General features: G+C 24.5%; 1 protein-coding gene across 4 annotated transcripts in view; it reads right to left on the bottom strand.

The window, feature by feature from the left end:
- spir (spire type actin nucleation factor) overlaps window positions 1-23,194 on the bottom strand; it is a 247,795-nt gene that overhangs the window by 10,521 nt on the left and 214,080 nt on the right. For 3 of the 4 annotated variants that reach the window (XM_075297497.1, XM_075297499.1, XM_075297498.1), the window contains exons 11-13: window positions 14,042-14,214; window positions 7,286-7,574; window positions 5,704-5,766 (exon numbers count right to left, since the gene is read on the bottom strand). In XM_075297497.1, coding sequence (XP_075153612.1) covers window positions 5,704-5,766; window positions 7,286-7,574; window positions 14,042-14,214 — 525 coding nt within the window. The remainder of the gene's footprint in view (window positions 1-5,703; window positions 5,767-7,285; window positions 7,575-14,041; window positions 14,215-23,194) is intronic. The other variant, XM_075297500.1, reaches the window with a different exon arrangement.

Below are 23,194 nucleotides of genomic sequence, written 5' to 3'. Positions count from 1 at the left end.
GTTTCAGCGTAATGTTAAACGCCATTCGGACTCGGTCATAAAAAGGAGGTCCCTTATATTGGCCTCAACATGGAATTGGGCAGCAACATTTTTTCAGCGGTGGATTATCCCCTTTCAATAATCATGATGACATTTCTAAGGATATTAAAGCTACTCTCAATAGTTTCAGCGTAATATTAAACGCCGTTCGGATTCGGTCATAAAAATTAGGTCCTTTATCATTGGACTTGGACAGCACTAAGTGAGAGAAGTTCAACACCGTGGTCTTATAATGGACCGACCAGTCTTAATGGACATGGGATAAGGGGCTGCCTAACCTAGAAGTCACTTTGCGTTTTGGTTATGAAAAAATTTCATCCGAAGGATATGGTCCTTTAAGCGTGGTCGTTGTGACCATTTAGCTTATATTGGTTTTCATTATTAAATGTATATGTAATTATTTATCTCAAAAATAAAATATTTCTTTGAAATTAAAAAGAGCAAATTTTTCTTTAAATATCAAAATAACATAATTTTATTAGAGATTTCTTTAGCATAGAAATATGAGTTTACACTATTTTTATTAGGCCCCTAAAAGTATGCATCAATTTGTAAAAAAAATGAAATGAGGTCTTTGGATTAAAAAAACCCTAATAAAAAATTTGCAAAACAATTCATAAAGTATTTTACCAGTTTTATTATTCATAACAGGAGACCTCCTTAGCAAATGATAAGTGGGTGTCATTTATCATCTAAAGGTCACTTGCAAACTTTTGAATATCAAAAGAGCAAATATTTCTTTAAATATCAAAATAACATAATTTTATTGGAAAACTCTTTAGTATAGAAAGATTAGTTCACACTTATTTTTATTAGGCCCCTAAAAGTATGCATTAATTTGTAAAAAATTTAAAGAGGTCTTTGGACTAAAAAACCCTAATAAAAAATTTGCAAAACAATTCATAAAGTATTTTACCAGTTTTATTATTCATAACAGGAGACCTCCTTAGCAAATTATAAGTGGGTGTCATTTATCATCTAATGGTCACTTGCAAACTGTTAAGGAGGTGCTAGTGAGGTTAATGACAAAAGTTTTTTATTCTTTTCTGTGATAATACAAATTATCAGAAGAATATGTTAAAAAGAATTTTGCCTAAAGTTACAAGAATGCAAAAGTTTTCCTCTTGCGAAATCTTAGAGTCCTTTTCTCTTTCCAATAATTCCAAACTCAGACCTTTGATACCTTTTTTTGTATAAAAATATATAAGTTGTTTTAGTAACAAAAAATAAATTAAATCAACAAATTGTTACAGGACATGTATTGAATTTTTGATTATGGTACAAAATACAATTTTCGGTTGTTAGTATGTGTCACTGTCTGGCTATATATATACATGACAAGTGTATGTTGGGAATGGAGAATGTCCCAACATATTTAAACTTGAGAAGGATTCAAATAAAAAAATATAAAAAAACAAATAATGAGAATATATAGTAGATGTATATGCATGTACGTATAAATAATGAAGTTTGAGTAGAGACAAGCAAACAAAGGGGCACTAAATCGAAAATGAAAGGAAACAAAGCACTATAAGTAAAAAAGCAAGAACAAAAAATACCAAAGCGCAATGATGACCCAAAATAACCAACGGAGAGAAAAAAATATATATAGAAAAAATTCCAAGGAGACATAGAAGAGAATATGTGTGAAAAGTTTGTTTATTGGATTTTGGTTTGAAACTGAAAGTCGTTAGAGAAGACATAGATAAAGGTGGGGAGGTAGGTATAAGGCTTTCTGGTGGCTATTTGATTATGTATTTATGTAGGTGGTAGCCAACAAATAGATAGACATAAGACAAAGAGTATATGGGACATGGAACATGTGATATATGTCTGCCTTGTCAGAAGAGCGGACGATAACATAGAATAAACGATATTTGACGTGACAGAATGAATGCGTTCGAATGTATGTACACTAATCTAATGGATATTAAAATATATATGGGTAATTCCAAATAGTAATTACGAAAAATATACAAAAATATTTAAAAATGTACTACTTTGGCCAAGGACTTTGTCTTTGCACTAAAGATCTTGGTATTGATTCCGAGCTAAAGCATTGTTTCAAGGTGACAGCTTCTTTAAAATAAAGAATTGTTAGACACCTCCTGTTTGTAGCGTTATAGTCAAGTTACAAAAAATCATCAAATTTAAATCTATAGAAAATTTGGTCAAAATTTTATTTCTATAGAAAATTTTGCCAAAATTTTATTTCTATAGAAAATTTTGTCAAAATGTTATTTCTATAGAAAAATTTTGTCAAAATTTTATTTCTATAGACAGTATTGTCAAACTTTTATTTCTATAGAAAATTTTGCAAAAATTTTATTTCTATAGAAAATTTCGTCAAAATTTTATTTCTATAGAAAATTTTGTCAAACTTTTATTTCTATAGAAAATTTTGTCAAAATTTTATTTCATAGGAAATTTTCTCAAAATTTTATTTCTATAGAAAATTTTGTCAAAATTTTATTTCTATAGAAAATTTTGTCAAAATTTTATTTCTATAGAAAATTTTGTTAAAATTTTATTTCTATAAAAATTTTGTCAAAATTTTATTTCTATAGAAAATTTTGTCAAAATTCTATTTCTATAGAAAATTTTGTCAAAATTTTATTTCTATAGAAAATTTTGTCAAAATTTTATTTCTATAGAAAATTTTGTTAAAATTTTATTTCTATAAAAAATTTTGTCAAAATTTTATTTCTATAGAAAATTTTGTCAAAGCTTTATTTCTATAGAAAATTTTGTCGACATTTTATTTGCTATAAAAAATTTTGTCAAAATTTTATTTCTACAGAAAATTTTGTCAAAATTTTATTTCTATAGAAAATTTTGTCCAAATTTTATTTCTATAGAAAATATTGCCAAAATTTTATTTCTATAGAAAATTTTGTCAAAATTTAATTTCTATAGAAAATGTTGTCATTATTTTATTTCTATATAAATTTGTATTGTTGTTTTTGATCTCAGCTTAAAGCCATGCATTGACTAAACTACAAGTGTAGCTTAACCAACAGAGGAAAAGTATGCTTGTCAAATTTATTTGGGCAAAGCCCTATAGATTGCAAGATGGTTGGATGTACAGCTGTTTCGGAATTACCACATTCCTCATCAGCATCCTCTACTTGCAGCGAAACTATAAACCAATTATCAGAATAAATTCGGGTAATTCACTCAACCCAAAGTGAACTGCACCTGAACCTTCCGAAAAAAGGTTTGATAGTCGGCTACTGCCTAAACAAATTTGCAAGCATATCTCTTTTCCTTTGCCAAACTCAAATCATCGATTTGTATGTAGTTGGCTGGGTTTGTTTTTGAGCGTGCTTCCTCTATCTTCATTCGTTTTGTTTATTATTGTTGGCTTCTCTTCAATCGTTATTGTTGTTTTTGATCTCAGCTTAAAGCCATGCATTGACAAAACTACAAGTGTAGCTTAATTTTTTTGTCAAAATTTTATTTCTATATAAATTTTTGTCAAAATTTTATTTCTATATAAATTGTTGTCAAAATTTTATTTCTCTAGAAATTTTTGTCAACACTTTATTTCTATAGACTATTTTCTCAAAATTTTATTTCTATAGAAAATGTTGTCAAAATTTTATTTCTATAAAAAAAATTGTCAAAATTTTATTTCTACAGAAAATTTTGTCAAAATTTTATTTTAATAGAAAATTTTATCAAAATTTTATTTCTATAGAAATTTTGTCAAAAGTTTATTTCTATAAAAAATTTGTTAAAATTTTATTTGTATTGAAAATTTTGTCAAAATTTTATTTCTATAGAAAATTTTGTCAAACTTTTATTTCTATAGAAATTTTTGTTAAAATTTTATTTTTATTGAAAATTTTGTCAAAATTTTATTTCTATAGAAAATTTTGTCAAAATTTTATTTCTATGGAAAATTTTGTCAAAATTGTATTTCTATAGAAAATTTTGTCAAAATTTTATTTCTATAGAAAATTTTGTCAAAATTTTGTTTTAATAGAAAATTTTATCAAAATTTTATTTCTATAGAAATTTTGTCAAAAGTTTATTTCTATAGAAATTTTTGTCAAAATTTTATTTCTATAGAAAATTGTTCAACATTTTATATCTATAGAAAATTTTGTCAAAATTTTATTTCTATACAAAATTTTGTCAACATTTTATATCTATAGAAAATGTTGTCAAAATTTTATTTCTATAGAAAATTTTGTCAAAATTGTATTTCTACAGAAAAATTTGTCAAAATTTTATTTCTATAGAAAATTTTGCCAATATTTTATTTCTATAGAAAATTTTGTCAAAATTTTATTTCTATAGAAAATTTTGTCAAAATGTTATTTCTATAGAAAATTTTGTTAAAATTTTATTTCTATAGAACCTTTTGTCAAATTTTTATTGCTATAGAAAATTTTGTCAAAATTTTATTTCTTAGAAAATTTAGTCAAAATTTTGTTTCTATAGAAAATTTTGTCAAAATTTTATTTCTATAGAAAATTTTGTCAAAATTTTATTTCTATAGAATATTTTGTCAAAATTTTATTTCTATAGAAAATTTTGTCAAAATTTTATTTCTATAGAAAATTTTGTCAAAATTTTATTTCATAGAAAATTTTGTCAAAATTGTATTTCTATAGAAAATTTTGTTAAAATTTTATTTCTATAGAAAATTTTGTTAAAATTTTATTTCTATAGAAAATTTTGTCAAAATTTTATTTCTATAGAAAATTTTGTCAAAATTTTATTTCTATAGAAAATTTTGTCAAAATTGTATTTCTACAGAAAAATTTGTCAAAATTTTATTTCTATAGAAAATTTTGTCAATATTTTATTTCTATAGAAAATTTTGTCAAAATTTTATTTCTATAGAAAATTTTGTCAAAATGTTATTTCTATAGAAAATTTTGTTAAAATTTTATTTCTATAGAACATTTTGTCAAATTTTTAGTGCTATAGAAAATTTTGTCAAAATTTTATTTCTTAGAAAATTTTGTCAAAATTTTATTTCTATAGAAAATTTTGTCAAAATTTTATTTCTATAGAAAATTTTGTCAAAATTTTATTTCTATAGAAAATTTTGTCAAAATATAATTTCTATAGATTTTGTGGTGGCTCTCTGCGTGTGATTACCGCTTGTTCCGATCGATGACGCATTACTTGACTGATCAGCATTTTCGTTCTAATGAGAAAGCCAAAAATTGGGTCGATTTGCTGATTGAGTGAGAGAAAAGTGATGGCTAGAGATGAATAATAATTCGATTGATCGGACAGTTATCATTTTTTTTGGAATAAATTCTCAAACATATGAAAAAATCCCGCATTTTTAATTTGCGCTCCCATTAGTGCAATATTGCAGTTAATATTTTCTAATATAAACCAACATTTTCTTTCATAGTGGAATCACTTGGATGTGCCTTTATGAAAAATATCATCGGTTATTTTAGGACATGGTGTTTTTGATTGTGAATTTTTATAAGATTAAATATTTATGATAAATTATTCGATGCATTTGGACATGAATTCGATATCTAAAATGTAATGATAAATTATGATAATTTTAATTTGGAATTACCCATTTAAATGATTACATATGTACAGTTTTAGAATATGTAATATGTCTGTACAAAAGTATAAAGTGAAAGACAATGAAAAGAATATAATTTTTTTATTCATATTTACATTCTAAGGCGTTGTCAAAGAATCTATGGTAATCATCCTTTGTATAGGGATCCTCAGTTTTTGCTATATTCCCCATGCGTAGTAAGTAAGAAGAGGGTTGTCATCGCACATCACATCACACAAAAGGGTGGAGATAGGTAGTTTCGTATATAATTTTTTTTTATCAATTTTCGGTTATTTAAACGAAAATGAAGGCGAAAGAACACAGTTAACAATTGTTTTTCGATTGTTTTTTTTTTATTTAGCATGAATTCTCAAGGAAAATATACAAAAAGGAAACAAAGTTTTCTTTAAACCCAAAAATTTATAAATAAATAACAACCGTTATACAAGCAATTTCGAGTCAAAAAAAAAAAAAAAGTTTTTTAAAAAGAGAAACTAGAACTTCTTATGTTGTTAGGATTGCATGGTACAATTTTAGTGTACGTGGTGTGTGTGCGCGTGTGTGTGAGTATTTTGCTCAGTAGTGTAAAAAGTGGAGAGAGAGAGGGTACAAGTGTTTCCGGTTTCCGGTGTTTCTATTTAACTTCAAACAACACATATAGGTACGTATATCAATCACAACAGCCAATCACATAAACTGCACGAACAGTTCTCATTTAAAATATTTATTTCTATGTAAATCTAGCGACTAGTTTTCAATTTTTGTTCAAAAGGTTATTTTACATTTTCTTTCATTTGGCTATATTTTTTTTTGGCTTAAAACGTGTAGGTATATAAAACAAAACCACTACAAATAAGGTTAGAAGTAGTAGCAGTAATAAATTAGGTTCCAATTCTACCCAAAGCAATAACCACCAATCTATTATTAAATACCTTAAAGAAAAAAACAAAAATTAGAACAAAATAAAAGAAAAATTGTAATAAATTAATTGAAATATGAAAACAACAAAACAATTAAAATTAATTGCAAAATAATGCCATTAATTATTAACCATTTAATATATATAAATAAAGGATTCAAACAGTGGCATAAAAAAGTCTACAAATATTGAAAGCTGAAGATCGTATAATAAGTCTGGTAAAAATTAAATTGTTAGAAAAATTTTAAATATTGAAAACAAACAAAAACTCAGATTTTTATGATGAATACATTTTTAAAATAATTTTTCAATTCAATTTTTAATAAACATTGAACCACACATATATATTTCTTTTCGTGCGCAAACTAAAAAAATATTAACATTCGAGGGGATGAAATTTACACAATATTACATGCAAAAAAATGATTACATGGATCTAAAGTTTTTGACCTTGTCTTAACCCTAGGATAGACTACTTGGTCTGGCCAGACCAAATTTGACTTTGAGCGCTTAGTGATCGAAAGCTTATCGCCTATTCTAGGGTTAAGGATATAGGTATTGATTCTGACTATGGTTTATGCTATCCATTAATTAATTTATTATTATTTTCCGTGCACATTAAAGTGCAAATAATACATTTTTTAAATAATATTTTTTTTCTATAACCAGACTTATGAGACGACCCTCTGCATATACAACAATAACTAACTAGAATACATAATTGCTGAATTTTTTGTTGCTGTTTGTTGTTTGTTTTTTTTTTTTCTGGTAATACTCACTTGTTCGACGCGTAACACGTGTCGTTGTGGGCACTTGAGTTGTGTTCATATTGCTGTTGTTAGCATTGGTGTTTGATGTAGCAGATCCTTTACCCGCCGCCGACGCCACCACTGTGGCATCACTTACCATATACCCTCCAATGGGATATGGAGGCATTTTAGGCTGTGAACATACACCTATGTTGACGCTGTGGTTGTGTTGCAGGTTATGTCCATGATGGCCAACTGCTGTCGACGATGACGATGTTGTGGAGGCCAATGAGGTCTCATCGAAACAAGTATCGTCGTCCTAGATGCAAATTTAATATGAATCAACAAACAGAAGAGAAAGAAGAAAGGAAAACATCACTTATATATAGAAACGTATAAAACGGCAAATGTAATTTAAGGAAAATTTGGATACTACATAAAGACACTGAAAAAAAATATTGTATTGTGGCCAAAGATTTATTGTCCTTATTGTCTTAATATTCTAAATATATAAAATTCTAAATTCTATAGAAAAATTTGCCAAAATTTTATTTCTATAGAAAATTTTGTCAAAATATTATTTCTATAGAAATTTTTGTCAAAACTTTATTTCTATAGAAAATTTTGTCAAAATTTTATTTCTATAGAAAATTTTGACAAAATTTTATTTCTATAGAAAATTTTGTCAAAATTTTATTTCTATAGAAAATTTTGTCAAAATTTTATTTCTATAGAAAATTTTGTCACAATTTTATTTCTATAGAAAAATTTGTCAAAATTTTATTTCTATAGAAAAATTTGTCAAAATTTTATTTCTATAGAAAAATTTGTCAAAATTTTATTTCTATTGAAAATTTTGACAAAATTTCATTTCTATAGAGAATTTTGTCAAAATTTTATTTCTATAGAGAATTTTGTCAAAATTTTATTTCTATAGAGAATTTTCTCAAAATTTATTTCTATAGAAAATTTTCTCAAAATTTTATTTCTATAGAAAATGTTGCCAAAATTTTATTTCTATAGAACTTTTTTTTCAAAATTTTGTTTTTATAGAAAATGTTGGCAAAATTTTATTTCTATAGAACATTTTTTCAAAATTTTGTTTTTATAGAAAATTTTTTCAAAATTTTATTTCTATAGAACATTTTTTCAAAATTTTGTTTTTATAGAAAATTTTTTCAAAATTTTATTCCTATAGAAAAATTTGTCAAAATTTTATTTGTATAGAAAAATTTGTCAAAATTTTATTTGTATAGAAAAATTTGTCAAAATTTTATTTCAATAGAAAATTTTGTCAAAATTTAATTTCTATAGAAAATTTTGTCAAAATTTAATTTCTATAGAAAATTTTGTCAAAATTTTACTTCTATAGAAAATTTTGTCAAAATTTTATTTCTATAGAAAATTTTGTCAAAGCTTTATTTCTATAGAAACTTTTGTCAAAATTTTATTTCTATAGAAAATTTTGTCAAAATTTTATTCCTATAGAAAATTTTGTCAAAATTTTATTTCTATAGAAAAGTTTGTCAAAATTTTATTTCTATAGAAAAATTTGTCAAAATTTTATTTCTATAGAAAAATTTGTCAAAATTTTATTTCTATAGAAAAATTTGTCAAAATTTTATTTCTATAGAAAAATTTGTCAAAATTTTATTTCTATAGAAAATTTTGTCAAAATTTAATTTCAATAGAAAATTTTGTCAAAATTTAATTTCTATAGAAAATTTTGTCAAAATTTTACTTCTATAGAAAATTTTGTCAAAATTTTATTTCTATAGAAAATTTTGTCAAAGCTTTATTTCTATAGAAACTTTTGTCAAAATTTTATTTCTATAGAAAATTTTGTCAAAATTTTATTCCTATAGAAAATTTTGTCAAAATTTTATTTCTATAGAAAAGTTTGTCAAAATTTTATTTCTATAGAAAAATTTGTCAAAATTTTATTTCTATAGAAAAATTTGTCAAAATTTTATTGCTATAGAAAAATTTGTCAAAATTTTATTTCTATAGAAAAGTTTGTCAAAATTTTATTTATATAGAAAATTTTGTCAAAATTTTATTTATATAGAAAATTTTGTCAAAAGTTTATTTATATAGAAAATGTTGTCAAAATTTTATTTTTATAGAAAATTTTGTCAAAATTTTATTTCTATAGAAAATTTTGTCAAAATTTTATTTCTATAGAAAATTTTGTCAAAATTTTATTTCTATAGAAAATTTTTTCAAAATTTTATTTCTATAGAAGATTTTATCAAATTTGTATGTCTATAGAAAATGTCAAATTTTTTTTCTATAGAAAATTTTGTAAAAATTTTATTTCTATAGAAAAAGTTGTCATTTTTTTTATAGAAAATTTTGTCAAAATTGTATTTCTATAGAATGTTGTAATTTTTTTTTTCAATATTTTTGGGTGGTGTCCACTTATGTTATAAGAGATTAATTTTAATGTGGCAATAAAGCGACCGTGTGAGAGGTTCCACTGTATTTGTTGGCATACAATTCGTCGTGGGTTTAATCCCAGTGTCCACTAAACACTAAAAAGTATATCTTTCATTTCACGTTTATTTGGAAGATGATCACAGCTCTCCTTTGAAAGCTGGTATGTAAAAATTTTATATTGTTTTAAAATTTGTAATTATTCTCTATTTTATTCATAAAAACTTTTATTGGGAATTTTTCAGACGAATTTTAATATAAATTGGGAGTGTACCAATTTGGGGACGAGAGTTAGAAAAATACTGACAACACTTTTTTTTACATACACAGAAAAAATTTCACGAAAATTTTTCCAATTAAAGTCTTAATTGAGTTTTAAAAAAATATTCAATTAAAAATTTAATCGATTTTTAATTGAAACAAAAATCAATCACAATTTTTTTTTGTGTGTATGTAAGGGAGAAGTTCACCACATGAGGTACCACACTAGACTGAATAGTTTAAGTGAGCCTAAAATATCGTGAACCTTAGTTTAAAATTTGGTCTTTTATTAGTTCATTTATAATTCTATGAAATGAATTACCTTAATGTGGGATATATTCACTGCTACCTACACTATAGTAACCTATTTTACTGGAATATTTATTAGGAATATTTCAAATTAGCTAGAAACATCATTGACGTCAATTGCATGTCACACCGAGAGACAAAAGTAGATGAGTATACACAGAAAAAAATTTCTCGAAAATTTTTCCAATTAAAATTTTAATTGAGTTGTAAAAAATATTCAATTAAAAATTTAATTGATTCAACAAATTTTTTAACTGAAACAAAAATCAATCACAAAAATTAATAGTATCAATTAATTTTTTAATTGGATCAATTAATTTTTTAATTGACCTTCAATTAATTTTTTAATTGATACTATCATTTCTGTGATTGAAGACATTTCAATTAAAAAATTAATTGGATCAATTAATTTCGTGATTGAACCAGAAAAAAATTTTTTTGTGTGTAGGTAAACATCTCCTGGAGGGATAATTATTTGATTGGAATACTACGGTATACATCAATTTGATAATTACATAAAATTGCTGTAATTGGTGTAGGAGGAGGATTCAGTTACCAAAGAAAAAATTGTGAAAAATATTATTTACCTGTAGAAATTAAGTTTACAGAACCATGAACCATGGATTACATTAAAATCAGTTCAATGATTTGGGGGTAGGGTGGTTCTATCCTCATATCATTTACATCCACTTGCTTTGATTAAATTGTACAAAGGGGGGAGTTAACTTTATTATTAATAATTTCCATGTTTCTCGCATAGTGGTTCCCACAAAATTAAAGGTAGAACAAAATGAACTTTGAACTTTTCAAAAAGTTCACTTTGAATTTGCAATGCATTGACCTGTATACATCGGTTATTTTATGAGTGACCTTAATTACCTCCGGACATCGTAAACAATGGGCAAACTGTGCAAATGTGCGTGTTATCATTTGATACTGTTCGCGTGGAAAGGGGGTTAAATCCTACTTTCGTGTTTTTTAAGGCAAATGTGGTTTTCCTACGAAGTTTAATTTGTGAAAACTGATATGAAATGAAATGGTTAAATTTCCCCCATATCCATTATAGAGGGATATTTACAAAAGTGATGTCAAAATGGTGGTATATTGGTAGAATTTTTGACGTATTGGTAGATTCTGCAAAATATTCTCTACCTAAGAGTTATTGAAGTTTTCTATAGAAATAAAATTTTAACAAAATTTTGACAAAATTTTCTACAGGAAAAAAAATTTAGAAAATTTCCCATAAAAAACAAACTTTTAAATAATTTTCTATGCAAATATCATTTTGACAAAATCTTCTATAGAAATAAAATTTTTACAAAATTTTCTATAGAAATAAAATTTTAAAAAATTTTCTATACAAATAACATTTTGACAAAATCTTCTATAGAAATAAAATATTGACAAAATTTTCTATAGAAATAAAATTTTGGCAAAATTTTCTAAAGAAATAAAATTTTGAGAAAATTGTCCATCAAAACAAAATTTTGACAAAATTTTCTATAGAAATAAAATTTTGGCAAAATTTTCTATAGAAATAAAATATTGACAAAATTTTCTATAGAAATAAAAATTTGACAAAATTTTCTATAGAAATAAAATTTTGACAACTTTTTCTATACCAATATAATTTTGACAAAATTTTCTATACCAATATAATATTGACAAAATTTTCTATAGAAATAAAATTTTGACAAAATTTTCTATAGAAATAAAATTTTAACAACATTGCTATAGAAATAAAATTTTGAAAAAATTTTCTATAGAAATAAAATATTGACAAAATTTTCTATAGAAATAAAATTTTGACAAAATTTTCTAAAGAAATAAAATTTTGAAAAAATTTTCTAAAGAAATAAAATTTTGACAAAATTTTCTATAGAAATAAAATGTTGACAAAATTTTCTATAGAAATAAAATTTTTTTTCATTCGTTTTGTTTTGTTATTGTTGGTTTTTGTTCTTTAACCATTGTTGTTGTTTTTTTGATTTCAGCTTAAAACCATGCATTGACTAAACTAGTAAGGATGCTGATGAGGAATGTGGTAATTCCGAAACGTGCGTCCATCCAACCATCTTGCAGTCTATAGGTCTTTGCCCAAATAAATTTGACAAACATTCTTTTCCTCTGTTGGTTGAGCTACACTTGTAGTTTAGTCAATGTATGGTTTTAAGCTGAAATCAAAAAAACAACAGCAATGAAATAAAATTTTGACAAAATTTTATTTCTATAAATTTTGACAAAATTTTATTTCTATAAATTTTGACAAAATTTTCTATAGAAATAAAAATTTGACAAAATTTTCTATAGAAATAAAATTTTGACAACTTTTTCTATACCAATATAATTTTGACAAAATTTTCTATAGAAATAAAGTTTTGACAAAATTTTCTATAGAAATAAAGTTTTGATAAATTTTCTATAGAAATAAAATTTTGACAAAACTTAATTTTCTATAGAAATACAATTTTGAGAAAATTTTCTACAGAAATAAAATAAATAAAATGATAAAATTTTCTATAGAGATAAAATTTTGGCAAAATTTTCTATAGAAATAAATTTTTGACAAAACTTAATTTTCTATAGAGATAAAATTTTGGCAACATTTTCTATAGAAATAAAATTTTGACAAAATTTTGGTAAAATTTTCTATAGAAATAAAATGTTGGCAAAATTTTCTATATCGATAAAATTTAACAAAATTTCCTATTGAAATAAAATTTTGACAAAATTTTCTATAGAAATAAAATTTTGACAAGATTTTCTGTACCAATATAATTTTGACAAAATGTGCTATAGAAATAAACTTTTGACAAAATTTTCTATAGAAATAAAATTTTGACAAAAATTTCTATAGAAATAAAATTTTGACAAAAATTTCTATAGAAATAAAATTTTGACAAAATTTTCTATAGAAATAAAATTTTGACAAAATTTTCTATAGAAATAAAATTTTGACAAAATTTTCTATAGAAATAAAATTTTGACAAAATTTTCTATAGAAATAAATTTTTGACAAAATTTGCTATAGAAATAAAATTTTGACAAAATTTGCTATAGAAATAAAATTTTGACAAAATTTTCTATAGAAATAAAATTTTGACAAAATTTTCTATAGAAATAAAATTTTGACAAAATTTTCTATAGAAATAAAATTTTGACAAAATTTTCTATAGAAATAAAATGTTGACAAAATTTTCTATAGAAATAAAATTTTGACAAAATTTTCTATAGAAATGTAATTATGACAAAATTTTGACAACATTTTCTATAGAAATAAAATTTTCACAAAATTGTCTAATTTGCTTAAATATTTGTATATTTACAAAATATGAGCAACACTTTAAGGAGTCTAACTCCAGCAAAAACTTCAGACTGCATCTCTGGCTCCACAGTCTTGATGGAAAACATATGTGAGTGTAGAAATATATATTTTTTTTTGAATTTGCTTCACAATAATTGTGGATGCCTCTAAATTCATAACCACAAATAACCAACAATATTGCATAAATTTTAACAAACAAAAATGTCATTCACTCAGACATTTGTACAACCTTCTGTACTTTCATTACATACAATTATTACAGATGCAATATTATAATGTCACCTGCAACCTCCTCCAGTTGCGGCATTATTGTGGTTACCATCAATGATTCGATTATTTTCATATACATATATAATTAGATACGGGGTCCTACTATGTCTATGGGTATTTTCCTATTATGATGTCAACATCTTCATCACCATTAACTGATTGAGGGAGTAGTACTGCATGCTTACCTGTAATAATGAGAAATCCACTTTGATTAGACGCTGCTTTGAACGTGGTGTGGAATGTGTTGGATCGTTCATCTCCTGTAGTTGTTTTAATGAATCTCGCATTTTATATTGCTGCTGGTGGTTTGAAGTGGCTGTCGCCCCCGATGATGATGTTGTGGTAGAAGGAGGAAGCACTACAATGACAAAAGAGAACAAAGAGTTGAGGAACGAGATGAGACAATGTAACATCATAAAATGATTCAAAGATATACATGTAATCAGGTGGCAAATGACAGAGATTACACACATTTGTTTTTTTTTTAATATTAAGCTTTAAATTATTATAACGTCTAGGGAAAAATGTAATGGTTGCAAAATTACATAAAGAAGGACAAATAGAATACACGCGCAAAAAACTAAAACGTTTAGAAAACGGGTATCGCAAACCTTGTTCTTTTGCTATAACCATTTTTATTTTTTTATGTAAATAATAACCCTTTTATTGTAAAACCACAGTCGATTTCGTTAATATCAAGAGCATTTCTGTTTCGACAACGATTTAATTAATTAAAATTGATTAAATTATTTAAACATTTAATTTAATTTAAATTAATTTAAATTAATTTAATTTAATTTAATTTAATTTAATTTAATTTAATTTAATTTAATTTAATTTAATTTAATTTAATTTAATTTAATTTAATTTAATTTAATTTAATTTAATTTAATTTAATTTAATTTAATTTAATTTAATTTAATTTAATTTAATTTAATTTAATTTAATTTAATTTAATTTAATTTAATTTAATTTAATTTAATTTAATTTAATTTAATTTAATTTAATTTAATTTAATTTAATTTAATTTAATTTAATTTAATTTAATTTAATTTAATTTATATTAATTTAATTTAATTTAATTTAATTTAATTTAGTTTAATTTAATTAAATTAAATTAAATTAAATTAAATTAAATTAAATTAAATTTAATTTAATTTAATTTAATTTAATTTAATTTAATTTAATTTAATTTAATTTAATTTAATTTAATTTAATTTAATTTAATTTAATTTAATTTAATTTAATTTAATTTAATTTAATTTAATTTAATTTAATTTAATTTAATTTAATTTAATTTAATTTAATTTAATTTAATTTAATTTAATTTAATTTAATTTAATTTAATTTAATTTAATTTAATTTAATTTAATTTAATTTAATTTAATTTAATTTAATTTAATTTAATTTAATTTAATTTAATTTAATTTAATTTAATTTAATTTAATTTAATTTAATTTAATTTAATTTAATTTAATTTAATTTAATTTAATTTAATTTAATTTAATATAATTTAATGTAATTAAATTTAATTTAATTACTCAAAATTCTTATTTATTTCTTCATTGTCTCCATTGTATTTTCAAGACATTAAATTATATTTACCTACATTGAATATGACATACTTTCATTTCTCCATAGAGTAAATATGCTGGGAAATATAATTTCATAACAACCATATTATTAAGGATTTTTTGTTTGTTTTTTTTTTCATAGACTACCGTTACTAGGGATCACCATAGGTGAGGAGCTTAAACATGAACTGTAACACTTTTTAATGGATAATTCTCACACTACAGCTATTTCATTATGTGTGGCAGTTTCTCAAAAAAAAAAAAAAGAATTTGGAACATTTTACGATGGTGCCGTAACAACTAAAGAAATTCGCCTATGTTTTCGTTTAGTTGTTGTTGCACAGCTCACATTATCTACCTTATTAAAAATTCTGGGTATTTCATGAATGTTTTTAGTTAGGGTCCCACTAGTTCTCAGTTATTCATATGACAATTTCGTAAATTGCTGCTGCACAACCTGCTACATATTTTGAACTTTTAAAGCTCGTTAAATATGAAACATGTTTTGCGGGCTCTGTGCGGCTGGGAAATTAAAGAAAATTATTTTTCTGTTTGTTTAAAAGAAGCCAAGTTGTGTGGTTTGGTTTTTATTTAATGAAGCTGGTGTCTTAAAACAATTTAATGGGCCAACTAAAATAAATATAAAAGTTCGTTTTTTATTTGTCCAGTAGGTAAGGAGAATGTTTTATACAATTTTTACAAAACATTCTTTAGACATAAAATTGTGACAAAGTTTTCTATGGAAATTAAATTTTGGCAAAATTTTCTATAGAAATAAAATTTTGAAAAAATTTTCTATAGACATAAAATTTTCTATAGAAATACAATTTTGACAAAATATTCTATAGAAATAAAATTTCGACAAAAATTTCTATAGAAATAAAATTTCGGCAAAACAAATTTAGAAACAAAATTTTGACAAAATTTTCTATAGAAACAAACATTTCGACAACATTTTCTATAGAAATAAAATTTCGACAAAATTTTCTACAGAAATAAAATTTTCATAAAATTTTCTATTGAAAAAAAAAAATTGATAAAATTTTTTATAGAAATAAAATTTTGATAAAATTTTCTATAGAAATAAAATTTTGACAAAATGTCCTTTAGAAATAAAATTTTGACCAATTTTTCTATAGAAATGAAATTTTGACGACATTTTCTATAGAAATAAAATTTTGACAAAATTTCCTATAGAAATAAAATTTTCATAAAATTTTCTATTGAAAAAAAAAAATTTGATAAAATTTTCTATAGAAATAAAATTTTGATAACATTTTCTATAAAAATAAAATTTTGACAAAATGTCCTATAGAAATAAAATTTTGACCAATTTTTCTATAGAAATGAAATTTTGACGACATTTTCTATAGAAATAAAATTTTGACAAAATATCCTATAGAAATAAAATTTTGACAACATTTTCTACAGAAATAATATTTTAACAAAATTTTCTATAGAAATAAAATGTTGACAAAATTTTCTATAGAAATAAAATTTTGACAAAATTTTCTACAGAAATAAAATTTTAACAAAATTTTCCATAGAAATAAAATTTTGACAAAATCTCCTATAGAAATACAATTTTGACAAAATCTCCTATAGAAATAAAATTTTGACAAAATTTTCGATAGAAATAAAAATTTGACAAAATTTTCTATAGAAGTAAAATTTTGATAAAATTTTCTATAGAAATAAAATTTTGACAAAATTTTCTATAGAAATGAAATTTTGACAAAATTTCCTATAGAAATGAAATTTTGACAAAATTTCCTATAGAAATGAAATTTTGACAAAATTTCCTATAGAAATGAAATTTTGACAAAATTTCCTATAGAAATGACATTTTGACAAAATTTTCTTTAGAAATAAAATTTTGACAAAATTTTCTATAGAAATTAAATTTTGACGACATTTTCTATAGAAATAAAATTTTGACAAAATTTTCTATAGAAATAAAATTTTGACAAAATTTTCTAAGAAATAAAATTTTGACAAAAATAAGGAGAATGTCTTATACAAAATATTCTTTAGAAATAAAAGTGTGACAAAATTTTCTATGGAAATTAAATTTTGACAAAATTTTCTATAGAAATAAAATTTTGACAAAATTTTCTATAGACATAAAATTTTCTATAGAAATACAATTTTGACAAAATTTTCTATAGAAATAAAATTTTGACAAAATTTTCTATAGAAATAAAATTTTGACAAAACAAATTTAGAAACAAAATTTTGACAAAATTTTCTATAGAAACAAACATTTCGACAAAATTTTCTATAGAAATAAAATTTCGACAAAATTTTCTACAGAAATAAAATTTTAACAAAATTTTCTACAGAAATAAAAATTTGACAAAATTTTCTACAGAAATAAAATTTTCATAAAATTTTCTATTGAAAAAAATTGAAAAAAATTTTTATAGAAATAAAATTTTGATAAAATTTTCTATAGAAATAAAATTTTGACAAAATGTCCTATAGAAATAAAATTTTGACAAAGTTTTCTATAGAAATGAAATTTTGACGATATTTTCTATAGAAATAAAATTTTGACAAAATTTCCTATAGAAATAACATTTTGACAAAATTTTCTATAGAAATAAAATTTTGATAAAATTTTCTACAGAAATAAAATTTTGATAAAATTTTCTATAGAAATAAAATTTTGATAACAATTTTTCTATAGAAATGAAATTTTGACGACATTTTCTACAGAAATAAAATTTCGACAAAATTTTCTATAGAAATAAAATTTCGACAAAATTTTCTACAGAAATAAAATTTTAACAAAATTTTCCATAGAAATAAAATGTTGACAAAATTTTCTATAGAAATAAAATTTTGACCAAATTTTTCATAGAAATAAATTGTATTTCTATAAAATTTCTATAGAAATACAATTTTGACAAAATTTTCCATAGAAATAAAATTTTGACATAATTTTCTACAGAAATAAAATTTTCTATAGAAATAAAATTTTGACAAAATTTTCTAAGAAATAAAATTTTCTATAGAAATTAAATTTTGATAAAATCGTCTATAGAAATAAAATTTTGACCAAATTTTTACAAAATTTTCTATAGAAAAAAAAAATATTGACAAAATTTTCTATAGAAATAAAATTTTGACAAAATTTTCTATAGAAATAAAATTTTGACAAAATTTTCTATAGAAATAAAATTTTGACAAAATTTTCTATAGAAATAAAATGTTGATAAAATGTTCTATAGAAATAAAATTTTGACAAAACTTTCTATGATTAGTACTTAAATCATATTTGTTGTTTTGATCTCAGCTTAAAAACCATTGCGTTGACTAAACTACAAGAGTAGATTAACCAACAGAGGAACTACCAGAATTTGTTCTGATAGTTGGTTGATAGTTTTGCTGCAAGTAGAGGATACTGATGAGGAATGTGGTAATTCCGAAACGTGCGTCCATCCAACCATCTTGCAGTCTAAAGGGCTTTGGCCAAATAAATTTGACAAACATTCGTTTCCTCTGTTGGTTAAGCTACTCTTTTAGTTTAGTCAACGCAATGGGTTTTAAGCTGGGATCAAAACAACAAATATGATATAAAATTTTGACAAAATTTTCTTTAGAAATAAAATTTTGACGAAATTTCCTATAGAAATAAAATTTTGGCGAAATTTCCTATAGAAATAAAATTTTCTTAATCTTTAATTTCCTAATCTACAATTGTTGAATAGTACCGAGTTACTGTCCATCAACGACATGAATGATTTGCAAAAAGTTGCCGTCGACTTTGGTGATATAAAAATGAAATTTTTATATTTCTTTCTTGTCAAATCATATACTACCAGAGTGCAAGCGAGTGGGCGTTTGATGACGTGTATAAAATCAAAAAGCATAAAAACGGTGACGACCGTTTTACGATGGAGTTCAATGGAGCGAACAAACACTGTATGTTAGTATGAAAATGAAAGTAAAGGAAAAGTTGAATTGGAAATTGAATTACGTTCATTGAAAAACAAAATAAAATTATAGACTCCATTTACAAGTACTGTTGTCATTGGTACACGAGTTAATGCAAAAAAAAAACAAAAAAAAGGGATCAAGTGCTACAAATTGGATGGATTTCCCGAATTTATGCTAACGATTTCTACTATAGGGGGAAAGGAAGGAATATGATCGTTAATATGATATCTAATCAAACATCAACACATTTTGTATACATATATAATGAACTTCATTGAACCAAATATGGGCTATTTTCGTTGTCTTTCTCTTGCCCTTTTTACATATGTGTACAACTTTTGCGGTTACGGGTTTATAGGTTCAATCCCAAATTCGACCAAACACAAAAAAATTTTTCATCTGTGGTTTATTCTGGTGGCATATCTGAGTTTTTAAAACTTTTCTAAGTGGTATCATTGCAATGTGAAGTGCCGTACCGGCACGCCTATAAAATGGAGCTCCCTTGTTGTTGAGCTACACACAGAATTGGGCAGCACTCATAATATGAGAGAAGTTCACCACTATTCTGTTTAAAATGTGTACATTCCATCTAAATGAACCTGCCACTATACCGGAACTAATCTAGCCATGGTGAATGGCAGCCAAGCATTCTAAGTTCTTTCCGAGTCAGTATAACGTTGTCCTGACACTGTTGCCACTCGAGCTAAAAATAATCTACCAAAATTTGGAGAAACTTTTACCAAAAAACTACCAAGCAAAAAAAATCTTATTTTGTCAAAATTTTATTTCTATAAAAATTTTGTCTGTATTTTATTTCTATAGAAATTTTAGTCTTATTTTTATAGTTTTCTCAGGCTTCTATTTTTAAATTTGGTCAAAATTTTATTTCTATGAACATTTTTTTTTTAAATTTTATTTCTATAGTAAATTTGATCAACATTATATTTTTATTGAAGATTTTGTCAAAATTTTATTTTATTTTGGAAAATTTGGTCAAAATTGTATTTTTATTGAAAATATTGTCAAAATTTTATTTTTATAGAAAATTTTGTCAAAATTTTATTTTTTTTAGAAAATTTTGTCAAGTTGTACTTTGAAAGAAAATTTTGTCACAATTGTATTTTTATTGAAAATTTTATCAACATTTTATTTATTTTTATAGAAAATTTTGTCAAAATTTAATTTTTTTCAGAAAATTGTATTTTTATTGAAAATTTTGTCAAAATTTTATTTTTATAGAAAATTTTGTCAAAATTTTATTTTTTTGGAAAATTTAGTCAAAGTTGTATTTTTAAAGAAAATTTTGTCACAATTGTATTTTTATTAAAAAGTTTATCAAAATTTTATTTTTATATAAAATTTTGTTAAAATTTTATTTTTTTTAGAAAATTTTGTCAAAGTTGTATTTCGGAGCTGGAGTCATAAAATTTTTGCTCGACTCCTGTAGACTTTACGCTCACATATAATCCTAGTTCTTTGGCTATGTCAAGATCTATGTTTTTCATATGTTCATTGACTTTTTCAAGGATTGGTCGATCAGAGCGATGTGCATCTGCCATATTCTACAGAACGGATGTGCGTTACATGAACTGATATCGCCTACATGAACTGATATCGCCTTCGTTCAAAAATTCTTTTCAATTTTTAATTTTCAAAATGTAACAGGTTGGCTGATAAGTCCCCGGTCTGACAAATAGATGGCGTCGCTAGTATTAAACGCATATTATTTTATATAGTACCAACCTTCAAATGATTCGTGTCAAAATTTGACATCTGTAAGTCAATTAGTTTGTGAGATAGAGCGTCTTTTGTGAAGCAACTTTTGTTATTGTGAAAAAAGATGGAAAAAAAGGAATTTCGTGTTTTGATAAAATACTGTTTTCTGAAGGGGAAAAATACGGTGGAAGCAAAAACTTGGCTTGATAATGAGTTTCCGGACTCTGACCCAGGGAAATCAACACACACAAAAAAATTTTTTTCTGATTCAATCACGAAATTAATTGATCCAATTAATTTTTTAATTGAAATGTCTTCAATCACAGAAATGATAGTATCAATTAAAAAATTAATTGACAGTCAATTAAAAAATTAATTGATCCAATTAAATATTTAATTGATACTATTAATTTGTGTGATTGATTTTTATTTTAATTAAAAAATTTGTTGAATCAATTAAATTTTTAATTGAATATTTTTTAAAACTCAATTAAGATTTTAATTGGAAAAATTTTCGTGAAATTTTTATCTGTGCAATAATTGATTGGTATGCAAAATTCAAGCGTGGTGAAATGAGCATGGAGGACGGTGAACGCAGTGGACGCCCGAAAGAGGTGGTTACCGACGAAAACATAAAAAAAATCCACAAAATGATTTTGAATGACCGTAAAATGAAGTTGATCGAGATAGCAGTGGCCTTAAAGATATCAAAGGAACGTGTTGGTCATATCATTCATCAATATTTGGATATGCGGCAGCTCTGTGCAAAATGGGTGCCGCGCGAGCTCACATTTGACCAAAAACAACAACGTGGTGATTTGCAGCTGTTAACTCGTAATACACCCGAGTTTTTCCGTCGATATGTGACAATGGATGAAACATGGCTCCATCACTACACTCCTGAGTCCAATCGACAGTCGGCTGAGTGGTCAGCGACCGGTGAACCGTCTCCGAAGCGTGGAAAGACTCAAAAGTCCGCTGGCAAAGTAATGGCCTCTGGTTTTTGGGTTGCGCATGGAATAATTTTTATCGATTATCTTGAGAAGGGAAAACCCATCAACAGTGACTATTATATGACGTTATTGGAGCGTTTGAAGGTCGAAATGGCGGCAAAACGGCCCCAAATGAAGAATAAAAAAGTGTTGTTCCACCAAGACAACGCACCGTGCCACAAGTCATTGAGAACGATGGGAAAAATTCATGAATTGGGTTTCGAATTGCTTCCCCACCCACCGTGGTGCAATGGTTAGCATGCCCGCCTTGCATACACAAGGTCGTGGGTTCGATTCCTGCTACGACCGAACACCAAAAAGTTTTTCAGCGGTGGATTATCCCACCTCAGTAATGCTGGTGACATTTCTGAGGATTTCAAAGCTTCTCTAAGTGGTTTCACTGGAATGTGGAACGCCGTTCGGACTCGGCTATAAAAAGGAGGTCCCTTGTCATTGAGCTTATCATGGAATCGGGCAGCACTCAGTGATAAGAGAGAAGTTCACCACTGTGGTATCACAATGGACTGAATAGTCTAAGTGAGCCTGATACATCGGGCTACCACATAATCTAACCTAACCAAACCACCCACCGTATTCTCCAGATCTGGCCCCCAGCGACATTTTCTTGTTCTCAGACCTCAAAAGGATGCTCGCAGGGTAAAAAATTGGCTGCAATAAAGAGGTGATCGCCGAAACTGAGGCCTCTTTTGAGGCAAAATGGTATCAAAAAATTGGAAGGTCGTTATAATCGTTGTATCGCTTTTGAAGGGAACTATGTTGAATAATAAAAACGAATTTTGACAAATAAAATGTGTTTTTCTTTGTTAGACCGGGGACTTATCAGCCAACCTGTAAACAAATTTTTCCATTATTTTCAATCATATTTGAACAAGTGAAATCTTTTTAAAATTTTTCGGAATTTAATTTTTTTGGTTAAATGAAGCTTAAATCACACTTTCCCAACACCATATCAAATGGTATGCCACAATAATAGACGGCACTAAACATCTATTGACAAACAACGAAAAGTCGTCATTACAATATCTTTTACACCGAATTTTCGTTTTGTTTTATTGTTTTTATTGTTTATTCTAAGAGGTTTCCTTCGCATTGT

The sequence above is a fragment of the Haematobia irritans genome, chromosome 2 (genome assembly GCF_050003625.1).
Source record: "Haematobia irritans isolate KBUSLIRL chromosome 2, ASM5000362v1, whole genome shotgun sequence".
Lineage (NCBI taxonomy): Eukaryota > Metazoa > Arthropoda > Insecta > Diptera > Muscidae > Haematobia > Haematobia irritans.
Note: the sequence above shows the minus strand (reverse complement) of the source record. Positions and strands in the feature narration are given on the sequence as shown.